Genomic DNA, 21,899 nt, shown 5'->3' with positions numbered 1-21,899 from the left:
GATAGACAGATAACAGATTGATAGATAATAGTGTAGGGGAGGAAGACAAATCCTTTATCCGGTGGGTCCTTCTGGCCAGGCTACAAATTAAATTGGCATGAGACAGAATAACAGGAGAAAATCAAATAAAGCTTTATAACATGTGTACATGGGAGAGACTCAGGAAAACTGAGTAACTTGCCAAAATGGCTGAGCTGCCACCTTAAATCCCATCTTTAGCTAAAGATAAAGGAGGATGTTGGGAGTAGTGGTTTGGAGCTTCAAGGGAGAGGAAGGCAATTTACATGGAAATTGAAAAGCAAATGTTTGGTAAGCAGAACTTTGATAAGGATGGGCTTAGCAAGGATCCTCACAGTCTACCATACCCAGAGTTATCTATGGTGATGGCCTGTCCTGGGGACAGGGCTTTTATATTAAGTTCTTTTAGATAATTAGGGGGAAGGTCAAAGTTTCTTTCAGAGTCTTTTGTTCTTAAAAATAATCAAGCCAAAGAGACATTTTGAGGAGGCCAATTCTGATTCCCTACAATAGATTTCTAGTCAAATGATGTCCTATGCCATCCACATATTCTTCTAATTCCTGAAGATTCATGCTATGTTTTGATATCCAGTAAAAGTACTGTAGCCCCTGGTCCCACTTAGCTTTTGTTAAAGAATTTTCCTATATGTTTCCCTGTGTTACTTTTTTCACCTGATCTTTCAAATAATTTTTATCATATTTAAAAATAAAACAACTGATTGGGATTGTATTGCTTAGCCTATCCCTTTTCTTGATCCCCTCTGTATCCTGGATATATTGAATCTTAATTCTTCTCCCTGCGTTCAGTCAGTCCTGGATCTTTCAATTCTCAGCTGCCAAAGTAAGCTTTCTAGTGCCCATATTTAATCATTTCCATTTGTTGCTGAATATCTGCCAACAACTTTCCATTCATTTGAGCATATAACCCAAGTATTTCAATGTGGCATACAGGTCCTCTGTCTACTCCTTTCTCCTGACTTTGTATCACTTCTTATTTCACTCAATACCTTCCCTCCAATCATTACAAAACCTTCTATGCTTCCCATAGTAAGCTACATTCTCTCTCCTCTGTGCTCTTGCACATCCTTCTCCCTGTCTGGATTGCCCTCTTCTACTTTGCTCACACTCATCCTTTCTAGGTCAGGTGTCATCTCCTCCGGGACACTTACTTTAACTCTCTGCTCCATTCTGCATTAGGTGCCATTCCTTCATCAGATCTCCCATTAGGAGACTCTATCAGGATATACTAGACTGCATTAAAATTGCCTGTTCATTTACATCCCTTCTCCACTGAATGAGAAGCCCCTTCAGGATGCCATCTGTTCCTTTATTCCCAGAACTCACCACAGTATCTACTACATAATAGACCCTTAATTCATGTTTGCTGAGCAAATGAATCAAAAGTGACACAAGCTAGGGTTAGTTTCCTATCAATCAGCTGCTCAAATAGATTCCAGTCAATTTAGATACTGTCTAAGTTGGATGCAGGTAGTTTTTCCGAGAGGTCATCCTGGGAAGCACTACAGGCATGGGAAAAGTAAGACAGAAAAACGGGAATGCCAGTAAAGGGTGTGTTGATGAGCTAGTGACAGCTGAGTCTTGATCCAGCTCTGGACATTTTGAGACCCTCTGGACAGCACCTCAGAACTGCCCCTCAGGAGAATGGAAAAAATAGAGCATTTATTGACTGATTCCAATCCAAGAGTTTTCCCCAGGGGTTTTAACTTGTCCCACATTCCCAGGTTATGCCAGTGTGCAGCTAAGCAAAAGTATGTAGTACCAGAAAAGATCCAGGGCAGAGAACCCAAGAAGTACAGGTGCTCCAAGTGGGAAGCAATCAGCATGCAAGTGAACTCAGAATAGGACCAAGGGGACAGGGTGGGCATTACAGCATCTGCTTATAGTAACCTACCAGCAAACTGAACATGTATAAACTAATATTGGTTGTGAGTTATATGAAGACTCTTGATGGGCAACAAGGAATGATTTCTATTCCTTTCACAGTACTTAAGGGTTGTAGACATAAACACTACTTGATCAGTGTCATGGTGGACCGAAAAACTCTTCAAAGGGAAGGTGCACATTTTTTAATGTTCTGTGTTATTATTCACTAATAAATCAGTAGAACATACATTTGCTCAGACCTGTGGGATGATAAAATTTGTTTTATGATGATTATATCTATTTCAGCATCTTTGCCTGTACAGCTTCATAGAACTGGTTTCAAGACATCGAGTAGCACATCCATCATAATGGATATCCATTATCATGCTCAACACTTTATGGTTCACATTCATAATAATATCATCAGTGATCTGAGGTCTCTTTGGGCTGTATTGCTTTTTTTTTAAAAGAGAATGAGTAGTGAACTTCACACATGGCTTTTACTCAGTGTCTGCTGTATGCAGAACTCCCTACTAGTCTCAGTGATGTACGTGGGATAAGTGGTGGAAAATCTAACAAAACTTACCGCTTACTGCTTAGAGTACAGAAGTGCTTATATTTTACAAAAATTGCTTATATACTTGTTCAACGGATGCAGAGATGAAGTTGATTTAAAATTTTAAAAATCTTGAAATAAGTGAATTTTGATACAACTATTAAAGAAGATAATCAAACATAGACTGGTATTCAAAGATGATGTTCAAAGATTTTAAAAATACACACTGTTCATGGATAGAAAAGACTGAGAAAATTATAAGTGAGAAGTGTGCAGATGTAAATCAGTCTATTGGAGCTTGTTGAGAATGCCATCCTTCTCTCTTGGCCCACTGTTTCCTCTGCCTAGAATATTTTTAATCACTTCTTTAATAACTCCTACTTGCCTTTTAAGATTAGCTGAAGTGTCACTTCCTTTATTAGTTTCCTATGAATACTGTGGCAAATGACCTCAAAATCTGTTTGCTTAAAACAATGCAACTTAAAAAAAAAGAAAAAGAAAAACAGCATAACTTTATTCCCTTATAGTTCTGGAGGTCAGAAATCAAACATGGATCTCACAGAACTAAAATCAGAATGTTGGCAGGCTACATTCCTTCTGGAAACTCTAGAGGAGAGCCTATTCCCTAGCCTTTTCCTGCTTCTAGATGCCTCCTGCATTTCTTGGTCAGGGCCCCCTGGCTTTTTCTTCAAAGTCGGAAGGGTAGAATCTTCCTTCCTCTCTGACCTCTGCTCCCATCCTTCCATCTTTTCTCTCTGACCCTAACTCTACAGCCTCCCTCTTATAAGGATCCTCATAATTACATTGAGCCCACCAACATAGTCCAAGACAAATCTCCCCACGTCAAGATCCTTAACTAAATCATATCTGCAAAGTCCCTTTTGTTGCATAAGAAAACATATTCACAAATTCCTGGGATTAAGATGTTGACCTCTCGGGGAGGGAGGTGAGTATTATTCAGCCTACCATGCCTCCTCTTGAAAGTTTTTCTGATCTCTTGAGTTAGAATCAGTTTCTCTTTCTCTGGATCCTACAATTGTCTTTCTATATCTCTAATACAGGAAGTTTTAAAACTACTTTGAAATTTGGAGTTCATCTTTCTACCTGTACTGTTCTTTTCTTGGTGGCAGAATTGTGTATTTTTTCTGTGCAGTCAGACTGGCCTGAATCTGGAGCTAGGACTCCCTGGGCCTCCTCCTGTGTAAGGGAAGAGAACTGGTTTGCCAGGTGGATAAAAGAACAGATGGAGGAGCAAGATTCCTCATCTCTGCTCTAACACTTGCTCGTAAGGAGCAGCACCAATTTCTCAGTTTCCTCATCTATAACACGGAAAAAATTATAATATTTACCACATACATTTCTTGTATTAATGAGTGAACATATAAAAATTACTTAAACAGTGATTGGCACATAATATTCACTCAAAACTGTTAGTTATTGTTACTTCCCACTTGTCAGATTATTAAAGATTTAAAGAGACAATAGATAAAGCCACAGCACAATGCCTGGCACACAGTAAATTCTCAATACCTTCTAGCTTTTGACTTATCATCATCATCTGTATTAAATACAACAGGTTAAAGACGTCAAATAGAGTCAAGAAAATGCTGTGTTTCAAAGGTAGGAGTTTAGTGAAATGTTCTCGACTTTGTGCTAACAATCTGAATTATTTCAGGCTCGTTTATTCTCAGGCTCAGTATGGTCACAGAGTTAAAAGATGTGAGAGATCAATAATGTTGCAATGGATAAATTTTATTGGTTTCAATGATGAAATAATAATAACTTCAGGCTTTTAAACATTACAAAGTGTTTTCAAATATATTCTCTCATGGGGACTTGATGTGACATAATGTTAACTCCGGGCAGTATCTAGCAGTCTAATGGTGATTTGATTATTTAGGCTTCTCAGATTACTATCACCCTTGTCACAAAACAGCCTTTATGTCTTTTATTTCATAGGCTATCCATGTGTTACCCACTTGTTTCCAAGGCAAATTGAGCCATTCCGCTCAAATGTTTACTGTAAACAGAATGGAAACTTGTGGAATCATCTTCCTCTCTCATAAATGAAGCAATAGCAAAGTGGTACAGCATCTCAGCTGTTCCAAGTTCCTCAAAATAGTTTTACTTTTGCAAAACGAACCCTCTAACTTCCTATATTCTGTGAGCTGCTTTATGAGCAACATGACCGGCAGCCACGTTTGTTGTAATTTTTTAAATATGTGGAAAAAAAGCAAGATATCGACCATGTATTACCTTAACCAAGATGCCAAATTATCTAACTTGTTTCTCCAGGCAAGCAGCCCAACAACAGGGACAGCTCCCAGGAGCCAGTCAAGGTTGTCTGTCTGTCCATCCACTCAGGACATCTGCAGGTAAGTGCTCAGCAAATGATCCTATTCAAAAATCTTTAGAACAGTGTTTTGTATTCCTGTTTTACATTCTGAGACTGTGTGGCTCTTGCTTCTGCCTTACATTGTCCATTAATTTATGCTGGCTTGATTTTATTTTTCCTTTAGTGCATTTTCTTCATTTGATCTTTATTTACCAACTTCTGGGCCATGCTATCATTTTCATCATTCTCTCTCTCTGTTTTCCCATGACTTTCCTCTCCATTCCCATTTCCCATCCTTTGCCTGCTGCTCTGTCTAGATCTGCCATCTTGCATGACATGTCAGAAGATGCATTTGAGCATTGCACCCCTGTCATGGCGCTGAGCCCTGCTAGGAAGGAGTCGGGTAAGAAATTAGTAAAACAGAGGCCTAGAAGGAGGAGAAGGGCCTCTGAGAGATATGAGCATGCAGAAGAACAAACCAAGGGGAAAAGAAATGATTTTCACCTCCAAATCTCAAGCCCCAGATGGAGTGAACTTTACACAGATTCTTCAGATTCATCTTCTGCAGATGAGAGTCATTGGATTCAGGCAAAAAGGAGGGCCCATGTTCAATTCCAAATGTCACGAAGAAGAAGGAGAAATAATCATAAACCATATGGAAACTTGGATGGATCTTCTGCTCCTAGTGGAATTGATCTGGTAGATTTGGGATCCACAGGCAAAAAGCCACAAGAGCTGATTGACTGTGAGAGTTGCTCTTTAAATCTCTGCAGGGGAAAAGGCACAAGCTACCCAGAAGACAGTCTCTCCCCACCGAGAGAATCCTTTCAGATTAAGAAATCCTCAAGGAACCATGTGGAAAGCACAGGCAGATACCACCACAGGGATCCTCAGCTCTGGCATAGTCTTAGGCAAAACAAAACAATCAAGAAGAGATTTTCAGAAGCAGATTCCAGCCCTGAAATGTTGGCAGTAATGGAAGGCGGCAAGTATGTGGATGCTGCGGGGTTCCAGGTGAATAACTCTGTTCAGAAGCCTCCTGCCGCCTACGATGATGAGTCTGATAATTTAAAAGTATGCAGGTCAGTCACTGTAGAGGAAAACTTGATGCCATCCAAATATATTTCCTCCTGCCGTGAGTGAGCTGTGTGTTTGGTCCCTACCCTCAAAACATGACGTTTATTCATACTATTGTCTGATTGCATGTGAGGTGATAAAACAAGAAAAGGTGGGTTTGAGAAGAACAATGTGGAAATGTCTGTGGATTTGAAAGCTGTTCCAGAATGGAATTAGATTTCCCCTTTCCCCTTGTTTTAATTGAATAATGATTTGTCCTGGTAAAGGAACTGATAAACCAGTTGAATCTTTCACTTGTTCTAGTTAAGACAAGACTGGAGGAAATATGAGAGTGTGAAACCTTAGACTCTTCAGTGCAAATTTGGTGAACTGTTAGCACCCTGACAGAAAGATATTCAAGGCTTGGAGTTTTAAGGTCAGATTTTTGTATCAGAAAAATCTCCTCTGCAGTCGGTGCTAATTCGTTCTCCAGTTGTCTGACTCAGCAGGGTAATTCAAGACTGCAAGGACACAGAAACAGGTCACGGATGTATCAGTGGGGTGCTGGAACCTTCAGGGAAAGAGACCACATTAACTTTAGAAATAATCATGTACTAAAAGGTTTCAACATGTAGACATTTCACAGCTATAAGACTGTGTTCTTATATGTTTTACCCAACTGTATACATTTTCAAAATAACAATGTTAAAAAGAATTATAGAAATATCCATGCTAGGATGCACAAATGAGACAATTTTAAACAAAACAAATGCTTTTAAGTTTTCCTATTATATTCAGTCATTTAAGTTGATTGGATTCTGTTTGGGAACAAGGGAAGTTTTTGTTGCATAATGCTTGGTTGTTTGGGCTTGTTTATATGAAAGTTGAAGTTACTTTATAAAACTGTGTGTTTCCTGTGAATCACGTGACCCAGAGAATGCTGCCTATGTCCATTCAGAGCAGGACAAGAAGGAGAATTAAGCTGTGAATTTACATAATATTAGAATGGTTTGTGTCTCTGAAAGTTTTATAAGACAGTCCTTCATTTACTCATTTATTAAAATGCTCATTCATTTATTCATTCAAGCATCTATTATGCATCAGGCTTAATTCTAGGCATTGAAATATATTGCATAAGATTTGTATACTCTTTGACATCTTAGAGTTTATAGTCTGATGGGGACAACAGACACAAAACAAATGATTTCATGGTTAATATATAGTTACAATTGTGGTAAGGATTATGAGAACACATAACAAGGAAGCTTTACCTATTCTGGGAGATCAGAGAACTCTCTTAATGAAGTGACAAGATGGCTGAGGCTCAAAGAATGACAGAAATTGATCAAGGGAAAAACAGAGAAGCGCATCCAGGCAGAGTGCCACTACATGAAGCCAGGAGGAGGGAAGGAGTTTAACAATCCAGGGAACTGAAAGCTGGCTGTGGTGGCCAGGGTGTGGTGAGTGAGGGGGATGGGTGGTGGAGATGAGGATCAACAAGTGTTGAGGGCCATGGAAAACATGCCAAAGGATTTAAAAGAGAAACAACACCATTTGATTTACATATTAATATAAGTTTCTTGTCATCTTTTTAATATAATTTAAGTGTGACTTAGCTAGAATGTTGGGGGATGGAATAAAACACCCTTTCTAGTCTAGACTAAGAACTCCCAACTTGTACCCATCTGTTGTTATTCCCCAGATCTACTTCCAACATAATTTAATGAAAGACAGTCAAAGAGGGTAGTTGTAGACTTAATGGTAATTGGAGGAAAAAGTAATGCTTGCAGTTAAAGTCATAGTGTCTGGTTCTCCTAACTTAGAAACACTGCTTTGGAGGGACATTTCAAAGACAGGATATTTAACTCAGACTTCTATTAATGAAAGTGGAATCAATGGGCCTATAGTTATTCTTTCTTGCTGTGGATTATCACCAAAATACACCCACAAAGCAAATACTATGGGTAGTGTATAATACTAGATGTCGATGATAAAAAGTGACAAAAGACTTGATTCTTCCCTTAAGCATCCTATTATCTATTGGGAGAAATTGAATGCACACCTGAAAAGATAAAAAGTTCAAGATAGTGCAGAGTGAATTTAAACAGAAGAACACTGCAGGAATTTGGAGAAAGAAAAATCACTGAGAGCTGGAACAATCTGGGAATGCCTTAAGAAGTGGGATTGGGACTGAGAAAAGTAGAATTTAGATTGGCAGAGATGAATGGCTGGCACTCCAGGCACTCAAAGCAAGGGAAATACCATGAGCCCAAACGGGGATGAAGGAATGACACTGTGCACTTAAGAATTTTGTATAAACTTGTGTGACTAGGTTGGAGGATTAGCATAGATTGATAACAACTACAGTTTTTTTAAAAAAGACATCATGAAGAAAACATATATATCCCCCCAAGAGGTTTAACTCTATTCTGTACATCCTTGTTTTCAAACTGCCTTGATGAGCCTCTTGGTGCCAAAGAGGCCGCTTCAAAACCTGAGGACAGATCAAGGGGATTGTGCTCCTTTTAGCCCATCTTCAACCAGAGAAGCTTCATGATTATCTCTTTTATATAATGAGATTCTACATAATATTCCCTTAAGAAAAAAAAGAAGATTCCACTGCAAGAAATAATACAGACAGCCTTTGCTAAATAAAATAGGCTAGATGAAGAATATTATATGCAGAGTAGTCACAGCGTCCCTGAGGGTGTACTGGGAAAGCAACTTCAAGTTAGGAGAACTAGTTGTGATATGGTAGAACTATCCCACTTTGAGGTAAGTAGGACTAGGATGATAAAGGTTAATCAAAGAGAGGAACAAACGGCATACTGGCGTTCCACCAGGTGAATAGAACAATCTTAGTGCTTGGAATTGGTGAGAAGATAAAACAAAGGAGTCAAGGATGACTCCAAACCTTGGAACTTGGGAGACAGTAAATGCTGATGTTACGGACAAAGGCAGAAGAGGTCAGAGGCAAGTTGATTTGGGAAGGATATGATGAGTTCAATGACAGGCAGGCTATCTGTAGTTAGAATGACATTTTAGGGTCAGCTGTCCAGCAGACAATATGAGACATGTCACTGAAACGCAAGAGAGCAGTCAGGGCTGGGTGTGTATAAATTTTCAAGCACTGGTGAACTACACACAGGCCAACACTAAACAACTGCGTATTTACATTTATTGTTAACATGATGTATTAGCACAGGGCAATAGCACAAAGGTATTAAAAATGAAAATCTTGTAAAGGCCAGGAGGACATGTAGATTTGGGTATCATTCTCAGGGAGGTGACCATGAGGCCTGGAAAGTGAATGACATCTCTAAATGAGATCCTCTGTAGGAAAAAAGCCTCCAGATGGACACAGCCTGAGCACCAGGGTCCTCTGTGTAGAGGAGGAAGATGCCCCATGAGAGAAGCAGCAATTGCCTGTGAACTTGCACTCCTGCTGCTTCAGACATGCATAGGCAGGACCAGTCTCAGCCACAACCACAAAGCAGAAGAAGCTCCTAAGCCCTTCCTCCTTTTCTGTTCCTGGCACTTAGTCGCCACGTGGACACTCTACCCCCTTTCCCACCCTCATCAAAGCCTTATTCAGACAACATTTCTCTATTAGCCAATCATGACTTACAGGGAATTTAAATCATCATGCTATTGCACCCACAGTTGTGTAGTGGGAAAGGCTTTGCCTTTTTAATAGAAAAAAATTACCTTAAAAAAAAACATGAATTAGATCATGTTAGCCCATGCTTGAGACTTTTCAATGGCCCCTTAATTGCTCTCAGTGAAAAGTTCAAAATCTTCCACATGATTTACAAGTCATATTGCATGATCTGTCTATCAGATCTGCCTTTCCAGCTTCAACGCCCATCATTAACAATGACCTGTTCATGCTGGTCTGTCTTCAGTTCGCTGAAAGAACCCAAGCCTGCCCCTTTCAGGGCCTAGAATGCCTTCACATTACCCCTTCTGCCCTTCTCTAGACTAACTTCCAGTCATTCTTTCTTGATTTAAATGTCATTTCTTTAGGGATACTTTCGTGATTCCCTAACCAACACGCAGGTCCCCTGGGAGTCACTTCCAGAGCATAATTTTTTATTACTAGCTAACGTGTAGGTATTTTTGTGATTGACTGTATGAGATTTGTTCACTGCAGTGTCCACAGTGCTTGGAACAGTGCCTGGCAGATAGCGCATACTCAACACAGTTTCTGAAGGAATAGATTTAGGGAAAATGAATTTTTCTAAAGGAATCATTCTTACTATGTGAAATCATAGCACTAAGTGGTGGATTACCTCACCTGCTATGGAGGCAACATGTAAAGAATACTCTACACCAGCAGTTCACAACCTTAGTGGACATCAGCATCCACCATAGGGCTTGTTAAAATACCGATCGCTGGATCCACCCCCAGAGTTTCTGATTCCCTTCCTCTGGAGTTGACCCTATGAATTTGCCTTTCTAAAATATTCCTAGGAGATACAGATGTTGATCTAGGGACCACATTTTTGAGGACCACTGTTCTATACTACAAATTCTCCATGGGCTTTAAGTGGGAAGAGAAAAGAGAAAAAGTCATTGAAAGGATGAGTTTGGGAAGCATGATTATAGTTTTCTGTCATATTCTATTGAATGCTGACAGAAAGCATAATTAGATTCCTTTCCCATATTTTATACTGTCATACCAGTGTAGTGTGGGTTGTCTCACTAAAACCAGAGACTGACAAAGTCCCAACTTTACCAAGAACTCAGGTGTCGGGGTTTGGCTATTATTTCCCTTCAAACCCACTTCCTCTTCCCAGCTACTCCCATTTCTGTCAGTGAGTCCACAGATCCCCTGAATTTCCAGTTTTTAACTACTTTTCTTCTGCATAGGGTATATCCAGTCTCCAATCCAGTCCTGGCATTTCCTCCTCCAGATCCTGCTTTTGATCTTTGCCTTCTTTCTTGTTGCCAATGTCCCATTTTGGTCCCTCTCTACACTTCTGTTCTCTCTTCGCATCCACACTTTTGCCTGCTACTTGTTTGGGTCAGGACTCTTATAACAGGTTAAAATTGACGGTAATCAATTCAAATGAGCTTAAGCAAGAAAAGGATGTATTAGTCACAGAAATAGAAAATCCAGGTTTACAGATGGCTTCAGGGACTCCAGAAATTCAAACAGTGTGGTTCTTTCACTCTCTCTGTCCTTCTCTGTGTGTTTTTCTCATTTTCCCAACTGCAGACAAGCTTTCTTTGTATAGTTGAGAAAAGAGACAGTGTGGACAGAGGTAGCTTCGGGCTTACATTTTACCAGTAGCGGCTTAACAGAAAAGGGAAATGTTCTCTTCAAGCAGTTACACATGAAATCCCAGGGATGGACTATAATTAGCCTGCCCTAGGTTACGTCCTTGGGCTAATCACTGTCACCAGGGGCTTGGACCAAGTCCTTGAGTGGGAAGGTTGGATTTAAAATGTGGCTCTTAGAAACCCCTCTAGAACCTTATGAATTGTGGAAAGGACATTTCAACAGCAAAAAGAACAGTACCAGTACCAGAAGTGAGAAAAGAATTAGGAGCAGAAAAAAAAACCCAGTAGCACTCAACTATCATCAAATGCAGCTTTCCCCCTCCTAAATGTCTTTCTCTTCCTCTCCAAATGCCCATATTTAAATATGCTTCAATATTCACCTCATTTTTATCCTCTTTCATGAAGCTTTTCCAGACTACTCTGATCCACAGTGACCTTTTCTTCCTTGGAATTATCATCACCTATATAGTCAATATCACATGTTTACTACTCAGTTATTCTCTAGTAGTTCACATGTGTTAGTTCTCTTTTCCCTTTAGAGTAAGTTCCTTGAATATAGGAATCATATCTTACACCTATTTTGTGCCACATCCACTACTCAGAAGAGTTCTAGCATTTAGCAATTGCTCAAACAACTTTTGGAATGGCTTTGTAAGTGATTGCTAAGAGAGAAGACTTGCAAAACCATGGGGACGATAATGGGAATTGGGTATTGCAGGGTAAAACAAATCAGGAAGACTGAATTCCACCAATGGTTTCTTTAAAAGAAGATCCCAAAAGTAAATAATAACTCCTGTTAATGTTCTAGTTCTAGCTTGGGTTGGGTGGTGAGATTGAAGGTTTACTTTATATTGTTTTGCTATAGCCTTCAATATGCATATTCTCATTTTTTCCTTAAGAAAAATTTTTGAGGAAAAATGGGATTAGAAAATACTAAAAATAGTCTATATTTTGACTTGTTTAATTCTTGACGGTTGCAATAACTTTAAACTAGGTGTAGGAAAATAGAGAAAATTTCTACAACGCAAAATGTTCATAGCAGAAGACTACTTTTCAAGAGCAACAGGATCAGGCTTTTTGACAAAGCACTAGCATTTATAAGATTGATTTAGATAATTTTTGAATAATAGGCCTTAGCTCCTAGGAAAATTGTGCCTACAATGGACCATTTTTATCCATACCATCATACTTGTGTCCTCATTTATTCATTCATTCACATATTGAACAACTATTTATTGGGAATTTACTCTATATCAAGGCAATGTTCTAGAAGCTACAAATACAGTGAGAAATACAGTACTAGTTCCATCCCTCATGAACTTGCATTCCAGTTGGTAAGACAAATAAATAAATAAATAAATGTAAAAGAAAAAAAATCCATAAGTGAAGCTGAAGTAACACATTGTATCTGGTAGAACAAAGCAGATTTCCTGAGGAAGTAATAATTACAGAGAAATCCAAAGGAGAAGTAAGAGTAAGTCAAGCAAAGAGAAGAGATAACCCGTTCCAAGAAAAGGATATGACAAGTGTGAACACCCAGAGATGAGTGAGATATGGCGCAGAAGGATCTCAGTGTGTTCTAGCAGAGAGCGGCAGGAGAGGAATGGCAGCCAACCATGAGGTTCATTATCAACCACAGTTAGGAGTTTGGACTGTGTTCTAATGACAAGGGGAAACTTAAGTGAAAGAATGACACTGTCACTTTTGTGTTTTGGAAGATCACTCAAGCTGCTTTGGGAAAATGAATTGGAGAGGGCAAGACTGAAGCCTAAGGGAATGGGTTAGGAAGGCATCGCTGTATCCCAGGGAAGAGGTTTTGGAGGCTGTGAGAATAAAAAGAAGTAGATGGATTTTGAAAGGAAATTAAACAAGATTTGATGATAAATTACATACGTATCTCAAGTTTTTTATTTAGAAAACTGGGTAGATTATAGTACCATTTACTATTGAGAGAACACACTGTTTGACGGACAGATTTAAAAGGAGGTGAGTTCAGTTTTAGACATGATATTTTGACATGCAAGACAAATATCCAAAGAAATATATCCAGAAGGCAGGTGTATATAAGGATCTAGAGTTCAGAAGGGTCTAGAGTTGACATTAGATGAAGATTAGGAAGTCTTGAGCACATAGGTCATGACTGTCAATATCTCCCATGGAAAATTTGTCAACTGAAAGGATGAGGAGATGAAGGACCCTGTGGAATAGCAACATTTAATGGCCCTGGAAGAGGAAAAGAAGCCAACAGAGAGAAGGAGCAGAATATCCCAAGAGGCAGATGAAAACCCAGGAGTGTGTGAAGGAAAAAGAGAATGCGATAACTGGAGGGAGAGATGAATTAGGGAGCCTATTTTTGTCTTTCGGTTTTCGTTTTGGTGAGGAAGATTGGCCCTAAGCTAACATCTGCTGCCAATCTTCCTCTTTTTTTTTGCTTGAGGAATATTGTCACTGAGCTAACATCTGTGTCAATCTTCTTCTAAGTGGGACGCCACCTCAGCATGGCCTGATAAGCAGTGCATATGTCTGCGCCCAGGATTCGAACCCATGAACCCTGGGCCACCAAAGCAGAACTCACAAACAACCACTACACCACGGGGCTGGCCCCCTGTTTTTGTTTTCAATTTAGAGAATCCTTGAGCTCAGAGAGACAGAGAGAGAAGTTGAAGATGCAAAAAACTGAGAAGATTGTTTATTTATTAAATTCCCACAGAGAAGGTAGGAAAGGATGGGACCCAAAGCCCAGAATAGAAGTATTGCCATGGCAAGGAAAATAGATATGTCTTTCTTTGCAAAAGAAGTAAAAGAGGAAATGATAGACGTGGACAAATGTAAATCTACAGATTATAAAAGTTTCTTTTTGATAGTCTTGTAGAGTAAGGAGTTGGTTGCAGGGTCAAACATCCAGTGAAATTTGAATTTCAGATAAACAACAAATAATTTTTCATTGGGACACACTCATACTAAAAAAGTATTTGTTGTTTATCTGAAATTCAAATTTCACTGGGCATCCTGTATATTTTGCTAAGTCTGTCAATGCTAAACATAGCAAGATAGAAAAGCATTATTGAAAGTTCTGTTGAAGTTCATAACTATCAGTCTATGTGACCACAAACTGCAGGAAGTGTAATTTACCTCTGCAGTGCATCATTTAAATGCAGATACAACCAAAGAAGGTAACTGAACATAAACCTAAGGGGCTGATAGCATGAAACATCTACATTTCACGTTTAGCACAATTTTCTATATGTATCCCCAGATAAACTTGAAATTTAAAAACTAAGATGTACGCTTTACGAATAAGATATTTAAAGTAAAATAACATTTCAGTGAGTAGTTTTGCTCTCAATATTTATTCAGAGAAAAAAAAAAGTACTTCTCTTTACCTTAACCTTTCAGGCAATTATAGTCATTGGGAAGCCTGGGTTCATAGATCCATAGACCGTGTAGGTCACTTTCCCATCTACTCTTTGAAGAGCCTTGGAACATAAGCACATGTTATCATCTGTCTCTTCCTTGGACATGTTATTTCCTGGGGAAGCCTCTTTCCTCTCAGAGTCTCTAATTGTGAAAACATTCTTTTTAATATTTAATCAGCCTGTGTCCTTGTGTTTTCTACCTATTAGTCCCAGATTTATATTCATTCGGTAATAGATTTTTTTCTTACTTTTGTTGTGTATTCTGCTACTTCTTTCTATTTCTTTTTCTGTACAAAAACAAGACTGATGTTGTATTGTCAAAGTCCATTCAAAGTCTTCAATATTCTGGTAAGGAAGGTCATTCTAAATGACCTAATGAGAAGCATTCATTTCCAAGAAGCAACAGACTCTTAAGAAAGTTCACAAATTTATTCTCTTCCTTATGCCTTTGCCTTTGTTTTGCTGAGTCCTGAGTCTTGTAGGAATTAATAACAACTTTTCTCCTCTTCATTTTAATAACAGCTGAGTTGGTAGGAAATAGAGGTGAGAAAACTGTTGGTAACCTGCCAGACGAGAGTTACTTGCGGTTACTCAAGATAGAGTCACAAGGTCTCACTTGCAACTCTTCCTTTCTCTCTATCTGGAGTGGTCAAACTTGGGAAGGGTAAAATGGCCCTCTCTTCATTTGTATGATCAGAAAATGAGAAAAATGATGTGTATTGCAAATGTATACATAACTGGTATGACACTATGTTTTAGAACTAATTTCTTTCCTTGAAATGAATAATTTTATTCATTGCAGTCCTCAGTAAAAATTCAGATATACACTATACTACTTTATTTTACAAAGTAAAGGTTCTCCAACAAAAGAAAGAAAAAAGTTTATAACACCATATTTTAATGTTATAAATGTTTAGTGTGATTTCACACAGTCTATCAGCATTTATCTCACTAATTTGTATTTTGAATAAGCAAAAACAATGAATTAAGACACTGATATATATATACATATATCATGTGTATATATGTATGTATATGCATACACACACACGAAATTTTATGAGAAAAATAACTTGAAAGGCTTGTAGACATAGTGTTTTATGTCTTTTTTATATATATACCTTTCAAAGACATGCCTTGTTCTTAGCAGGTTTTCTTTTGTAATTGTTCTCAACTTGAGAGATTATCTTTCCAGGAATGGAATGACAGTATCATCAATAATACTGATTGTCTTGACTAGTAAATTATCTTATACGACCAAAACCAAGTGGATTGATTAATTACCTTCTAATCTGGCTAAGCAAGTCACTCTGATTTTTGGAAATAGCATGTCTTCTGTAGGCCAATTACTTAACAAGTTGTGCTTTTAGAAAGGAAAAAACAATAGACATTTCTCTGCTCCTAAAACCATCTTAAAGTGGATTTGAATCTCAACTAGGAATTTTCGAACCTCAGAAAGCTTCAGGCAAAAGTCAGTAGAAGTATGATGCTCCTTCAGGTGGAAAGTCAGTATTTACATATTATAAAGCTATTTCTATTTGTTACATTTATCTTTGCTTTGGTAATTTCTAAGTTTGTTAATTACTGAATTATAACAAAGTGCAAAATACTGAATAAGAAGGAATTAGAGTTTGTCTACTTCTTAATTTAAAAAGAAAATGTGTTCAGGATTACAGTTATTTTAAACTAAGTGCTTCCTTTAATGAACTTATATCTGTTTGGCAGTATGCAATTATTTCTGTCTCAAAAAAAACAAAGAAGGAGAAAAACACTCTATCTCTTCTCTCAGTCACATAAATTTATTTTTAAACACATACATTTTTGCTAACAGAGTATAAACACTGTGTATATAAACTGATGAATATTGGGTACAGTGCTTGTTGCTACCAAATCATGATTTATATCTAAGAATTTATTTATAGCTTGAATATTTCCTCCATTTCTAATTACCACATTTAGGTTCTCATCTTCCTTATAACTGCTGTAGAGTAGTTATACATTCATTTCAAATCTTCTGCAATCGTCCTCAGACAGAAAATCTTAATTTAAATCAGGTAAATTTAAATACCAGTGTCTAATTTGGTTCTGAAATTAAAATGCCCCTGGAACAGCCTCGGTGAGTTGCCTTTTGTTCATAGCACCCTGACAGTCTTAAACTCAGCACGATGCTCTCCTTCCCACCTCTGTCAGGTGCAAGGAGGACCCCGGAGTCTATTAGTTCCCCTTCATTCACTCCTAGGTTTATGCAGAACTGAAAATGCCATAATACAGGAGCTCCTGCGTTTGGGAAGCTTCTTGGCGATGGATTTTACTTTAGACATTATACTGAAAACTTTCATCTTTCCTTCATGGTTATCTAACAAATGGTAATGAAAAGCTCCTTATTTCCTGCCTAACTGGCACCACTTTATTCTTATTTGGTCTTTCTGAGCCTCACCTTAACAAATTCTGATGTCTTTATTTTAGAGATTTTTTTTTTAAGATTTTATTTTTCCTTTTTCTCCCCAAAGCCCCCCGATACATAGTTGTGGGTCCTTCTAGTTGTGGCATGTGGGACGCTGCCTCAGCATGGCTTGATGAGCAGTGCCATGTCCACACCCAGGATCCAAACAAGTGAAACCCTGGGCCGATGCAGCGGAACCTGCAGACTCAACCACTCGGCCACTGGGCCAACCCCTAGAGATGTTTTGATATAAGCTAACTCACAGATCTCTGAGGGGGTAACCAAATTAAAATATTTTGTCACACTAAGAGATAGTAACAATGGAGAAAATAAAGAAGGAATAAAGAAAGAAAAAATAATTAGAATAAAATAGAATTTTTTAATAATGCAAAACAGATTTATTTGTATGCACGACAATAAGGATTAGGATACTAGATAAATATACACTGTCATATATACACTGTCATTTACACTGTCAAAATGTCCCATGCATCAAAGGAGTCCTAGTTCCAATCAATATTTGCAGGCCTTAAAATTCTACCTGTTGGAGCTGGAAGGAACCAGAGAGATCACCTCACTCAGTGGTTCTCCATCTGGGCCATATGTTAGACTCTCCTGGGAAATTTAAAAAAAAAAAAAAGTCGCTGCCAGGACCCCATCCAGATCCCTCTGGAAATGATGTCTCAGCGTGGGTACACTTTTAAAAGGGTCCCAGATGATTCTGATGAACAGCCAGCGTTGAGAATCACTGATTTTTTGCCCAATCTCGGCTGAACAAATTGACACCCAGCAGATACACATATTGCAAGAACCATACTTCAGGCAGGAGGTCCACTTGGCAGAACTTCTAAAATCTCAACACACTAAAATGGAGCCTAGGGGTGAGCAACTGACGCAAATTATTTCCTCTCAGCTCCTGAAAACATTTGGGATGATTGTTCTCAAACTTGACAACTTTATTGGTGGAAATAGAAGGTAGGGTTGCTTTTAATAGCTTTCATCTTGGATTAAACCTGAAATTTTTCATCTAGTTGCAATTCACTTTCAAATGACACTATAGGGGAAAAAAACCACAACTAAATCCATGATTCTCAAACTATAGTCCTGCACCAGTAACATCAGAATCACGCAAGAACATGTTAAACACGCAAATTACTGGGCCCCAACTCAGACCTATCAAATCAGACACTCTGGGAGTGGGACCCAGCCATCTACTCTGACCAGGCCCCTATGTGAGTCTGCACGCTAAAGTTGAGAGCCACTGAGGTAGAGACTACAGATAAGAAAAAGGCAATTGTAATAGTGTGTGTGCATGCTGCAATGGGGTACATCTAGGGCGTTTAGAGTATAGGGAAAAGGAGCCTGATGCAAGTCTGTGCAAGAGGGACAGCAAAATACAAAGCAAATAAAGAAGATGGCATAAGTTTGTATTTGGTGATTTTCTATTTTAAATGATTTGGCATACTATATATACGTATATATGTGTGTATGTATATGTATGTATATCTATATATACGCACACACATATTTATACACACACACTCCAAAAGGATAAAATAGGAAATTGAGAAAATTAGGACACATGAAAATAAGGGTAGAAAAATACTAAATCCACAAAAATGCATATATGGAGATTTACTACAAGTTTAATTTTCATAGGCACAGTGGCTAAAGCAAAGAAAGAAACAGGATTCACAGAAAAGCAAACCAAGTGGTCAGATGAAACACACCTTTTGCTTGTAATGAGGAAGGACTAAGCAACATTTCTTTCATGAGTCCTTATAATGAGAACATTTCAATATAGTGGATGACATCCTTGGCTACCTGTAGGTAATAAACTTGTTGCACGGCAGTCCACTTTCTTGGACAATCAAGTGTTGGCAGAGGAGAGGGTTAAGGTGCTATCATGAAAGTAGAAAGCTACATCAAGATAAGTGCTTAGAAAGATGGCTTCTCCAACTCCAAAACTCCCAGGACATTCAGTATTTGTGGGGAAGGGAACGTCAAAGAAACAAATGTCTGTGTTCACTGGCAACCTGCACTTTTTTCTTGATAAACAGCTCAAGATCAATCCTTTCTTGTGTAAATGCTTAATTTCCCATGATGATATATAAAAATTTGCACATTCTTGCAAGGATGGTTTTAAAAATTATATCACGCTTGCTTTTATTTTGTTTTGTTTCATTTTCATTTTAGTCTTAAATAAAATGCGTTATTGCAAGAGCCTATTGATTTTATAAGAAATACAGAGATGTATTATAAAAGTCATGGCTTACATATTTTTGATCATTTTGCATGCTCTACTATATACAATATGTTGTTAGTGAAGAAGAGAGAAGGTTGGGGTAAAGTTATCTTAAATTTGCTTAGGAAGAGCCTCAGAAAAATAGGAAAAAAAGAGAATATGATTCTTCTTCCTCACCACACCCCCCCCCCCACCTTCCCAAACACTGAGCTAATGTGACAAAGTACAACTGTAGGTTGGTGCTACCCAGTTAGAAGAGCGTTCGTACCAATTTCCCACCTGAACTCACAGCTATATCCTTCAACATCCCTTGGGAGACATCTTAGGCCAAATTCTACTCTGTGCAAAAACAAGGCTCACAAATGTGTTCAGTTGTTCACCCTCTTCATACCTTTGCCAGTGGTGAGTTAGCACACAGATTAATTTTAAATATATTTATCACAGTGATGTGCTGCAGCAGTAAAGACAGACTTCTGTGGCTCCGTTTACAATGGTTTCATTCCCCTGCCTTTTGTCAAATGCCATTAAGGCATCAAGCATGGAAACCAGCAAACCCTGAATCAATGTGATCCATGAATATAATTTGAATATTCTTAATGATACGAAATATATATGTTGATGTTTATAACATATATGTATATGTGTGTATAGATATGTACTCTTCTGTAACAGTTAAAGCTGTTATAATTAGGCTCAAATAAAGTGCTATTTGTATGAAATCAAACTGAAAGTATTAGCAGTTTATATTCACCAAGTACTTCTTTAGAGAATATCCACATTAAGATGTTTGAAAATTAAAATATAATTTAAAAATAAAAAGCAGCTTTCCTTATAGTAATAGTCAAGAGGTTTCTAAATATTAAGCACAGAATTTTGCCTTTTCCCTTTCCTTGTGCATTAAAAAAAATACACATTCTTCTTCAATATCAAGAAAGTGAAGGAATATTACTATCATTTCGTATCAGCTATAAATCATGAAAAAACAAAATAAACAGAATTTGTCATGACAGTGATCTACTCTTTATTTTATTGGTCTTGCATCATGTTTAATGCAACACCATCCCTGAGATTTTCACACTTGAACTTGCATTTTGCGCTTTCGTAGTTTATGCACGAAAAAAATGTTCTACTTGGGCCAGCCCCAGTGGCCTAGTGGTTAAGTTTGGCACACTCTACTTCAGCAGCCCAGGTTCTGTTCCCGCGTGTGGACCTACACCACTCATCTGTCAGTGTCCATGCTGTGGTGGCAGCCCCCCTACAAAAAGAAGATAGGCAGCGGATATTAGCTCAGGGCAAATCTTCCTCAGCCCAAACAAAACAAAACAAAACAAAAATGTTCTGCTTTACTTTTCATTAAACTCCATGTTGAAGTTATACTTTTAAAAATTTTTTATTGTTCCTATCTTCAAATAAAGACAGTTCCTTCAGAGACGTAACAAAAAGGCAAAGATAACAGGGAAGAGATATTCAAAATGATTACATCAGCATGCATAATTAATGATATTCTTTCATTTTGAGTGTGGAGGAAAAATGATCTCAATTTATCATTTAGATTATTTCATAGTGAAAAATTCTGTCCAAAAAGGAGAAAGATCAAAAGGTGATGAATTACAGGAATACAAAATGAAGGCCAGGCATTGAGAAAGACTCAATGGACGGTGATGAGTACTGAGAAAGTTCAAAGACACCCACAAATCCAAGCAGTTGAAAATGCTAATGATGCAGTTGAAGAGACCCCTTTGAGCTAGCAAACCACAGGGTAAATTGGTTTTATCTTCAAAGAAACTGAAGCAGAAAGATCATATACCTAAATGGAATGGCCGAATACACATATTTGCATAGATCATACAAGTATACCATAGCTGGCATGAAATACCATGTTTTATATACTTAGAATTCAGACAATACAAGATATCCCTGGCATTGGTGCATGTGTGTGGGATTGAGCTGTGGGACGATAGGATAGTTTGTCCTATTCTTAGTACTTTTCCACCCTTCCAATGAAGAAGTATATTGGGCATAGAATGGTGACTCTAACTGATAGGGTTACACCTGCAAGTTTATACTAAAATATAAATGACAGTAAGTATAAATCTTTCGGTTGCTATGTAACCAAACTGTGACAAGGGCTGCTCCTGAGGCTGGACAGGAAGAGAACAGGAAAGCAATTCATATTTACTGAGAATAAGACATGGCACTTTTCCAACTTGTTCAAACATATAAATCCATCAAATATTTATGAATTTGTTAACTTATTAGAGAATGAGAGAAAAGAAAGTGGAGTATAGTTGGAAAAGTGTTCTTAAATCTTTGTATTTTTTTAGTTTATTTTAGTATTTCTTTTAGTGACTATCACAGTAGTTGTGGTTATTGTAAACAAATTGTAAAAACAGAGAAAACTACTATTTTAATTTAAACTTAATTAGCTGGATAGATAATCAGTATTTGGATTTTGATATATTTCCTTCTAATCTTTTTCAATGCAAATAATTTTTAATAGAATTATACTGTTTTCAGTTATGTCTCTTAATGACAAGATATAAGTTCATAGGCATAGCTTTTGAAGAATGAAACCTGTCAGAAAAATACCTTGATGTCTTTATTTAAACGGAAATTCTATCCTATCGGGTTTTTGAATAAAATAAAAGTTTTAGGATTCT

The 21,899-nt window shown here is 37.8% G+C and overlaps 1 protein-coding gene across 1 annotated transcript in view; it reads left to right on the top strand.

The window, feature by feature from the left end:
- The window catches only part of MARCHF1 (membrane associated ring-CH-type finger 1), a 289,583-nt gene that overhangs the window by 203,563 nt on the left and 64,121 nt on the right, over window positions 1–21,899 (top strand). Inside the window, exons 3-4 of the mRNA XM_046655644.1 lie at window positions 4,754–4,833; window positions 5,111–5,875. Coding sequence (XP_046511600.1) covers window positions 4,754–4,833; window positions 5,111–5,875 — 845 coding nt within the window. The remainder of the gene's footprint in view (window positions 1–4,753; window positions 4,834–5,110; window positions 5,876–21,899) is intronic.

This window comes from Equus quagga, chromosome 3 (assembly GCF_021613505.1).
Source record: "Equus quagga isolate Etosha38 chromosome 3, UCLA_HA_Equagga_1.0, whole genome shotgun sequence".
Lineage (NCBI taxonomy): Eukaryota > Metazoa > Chordata > Mammalia > Perissodactyla > Equidae > Equus > Equus quagga.
The sequence above is the reverse complement of the archived record's forward strand: the minus strand, read 5'-3'. Positions and strand labels throughout refer to the sequence as shown.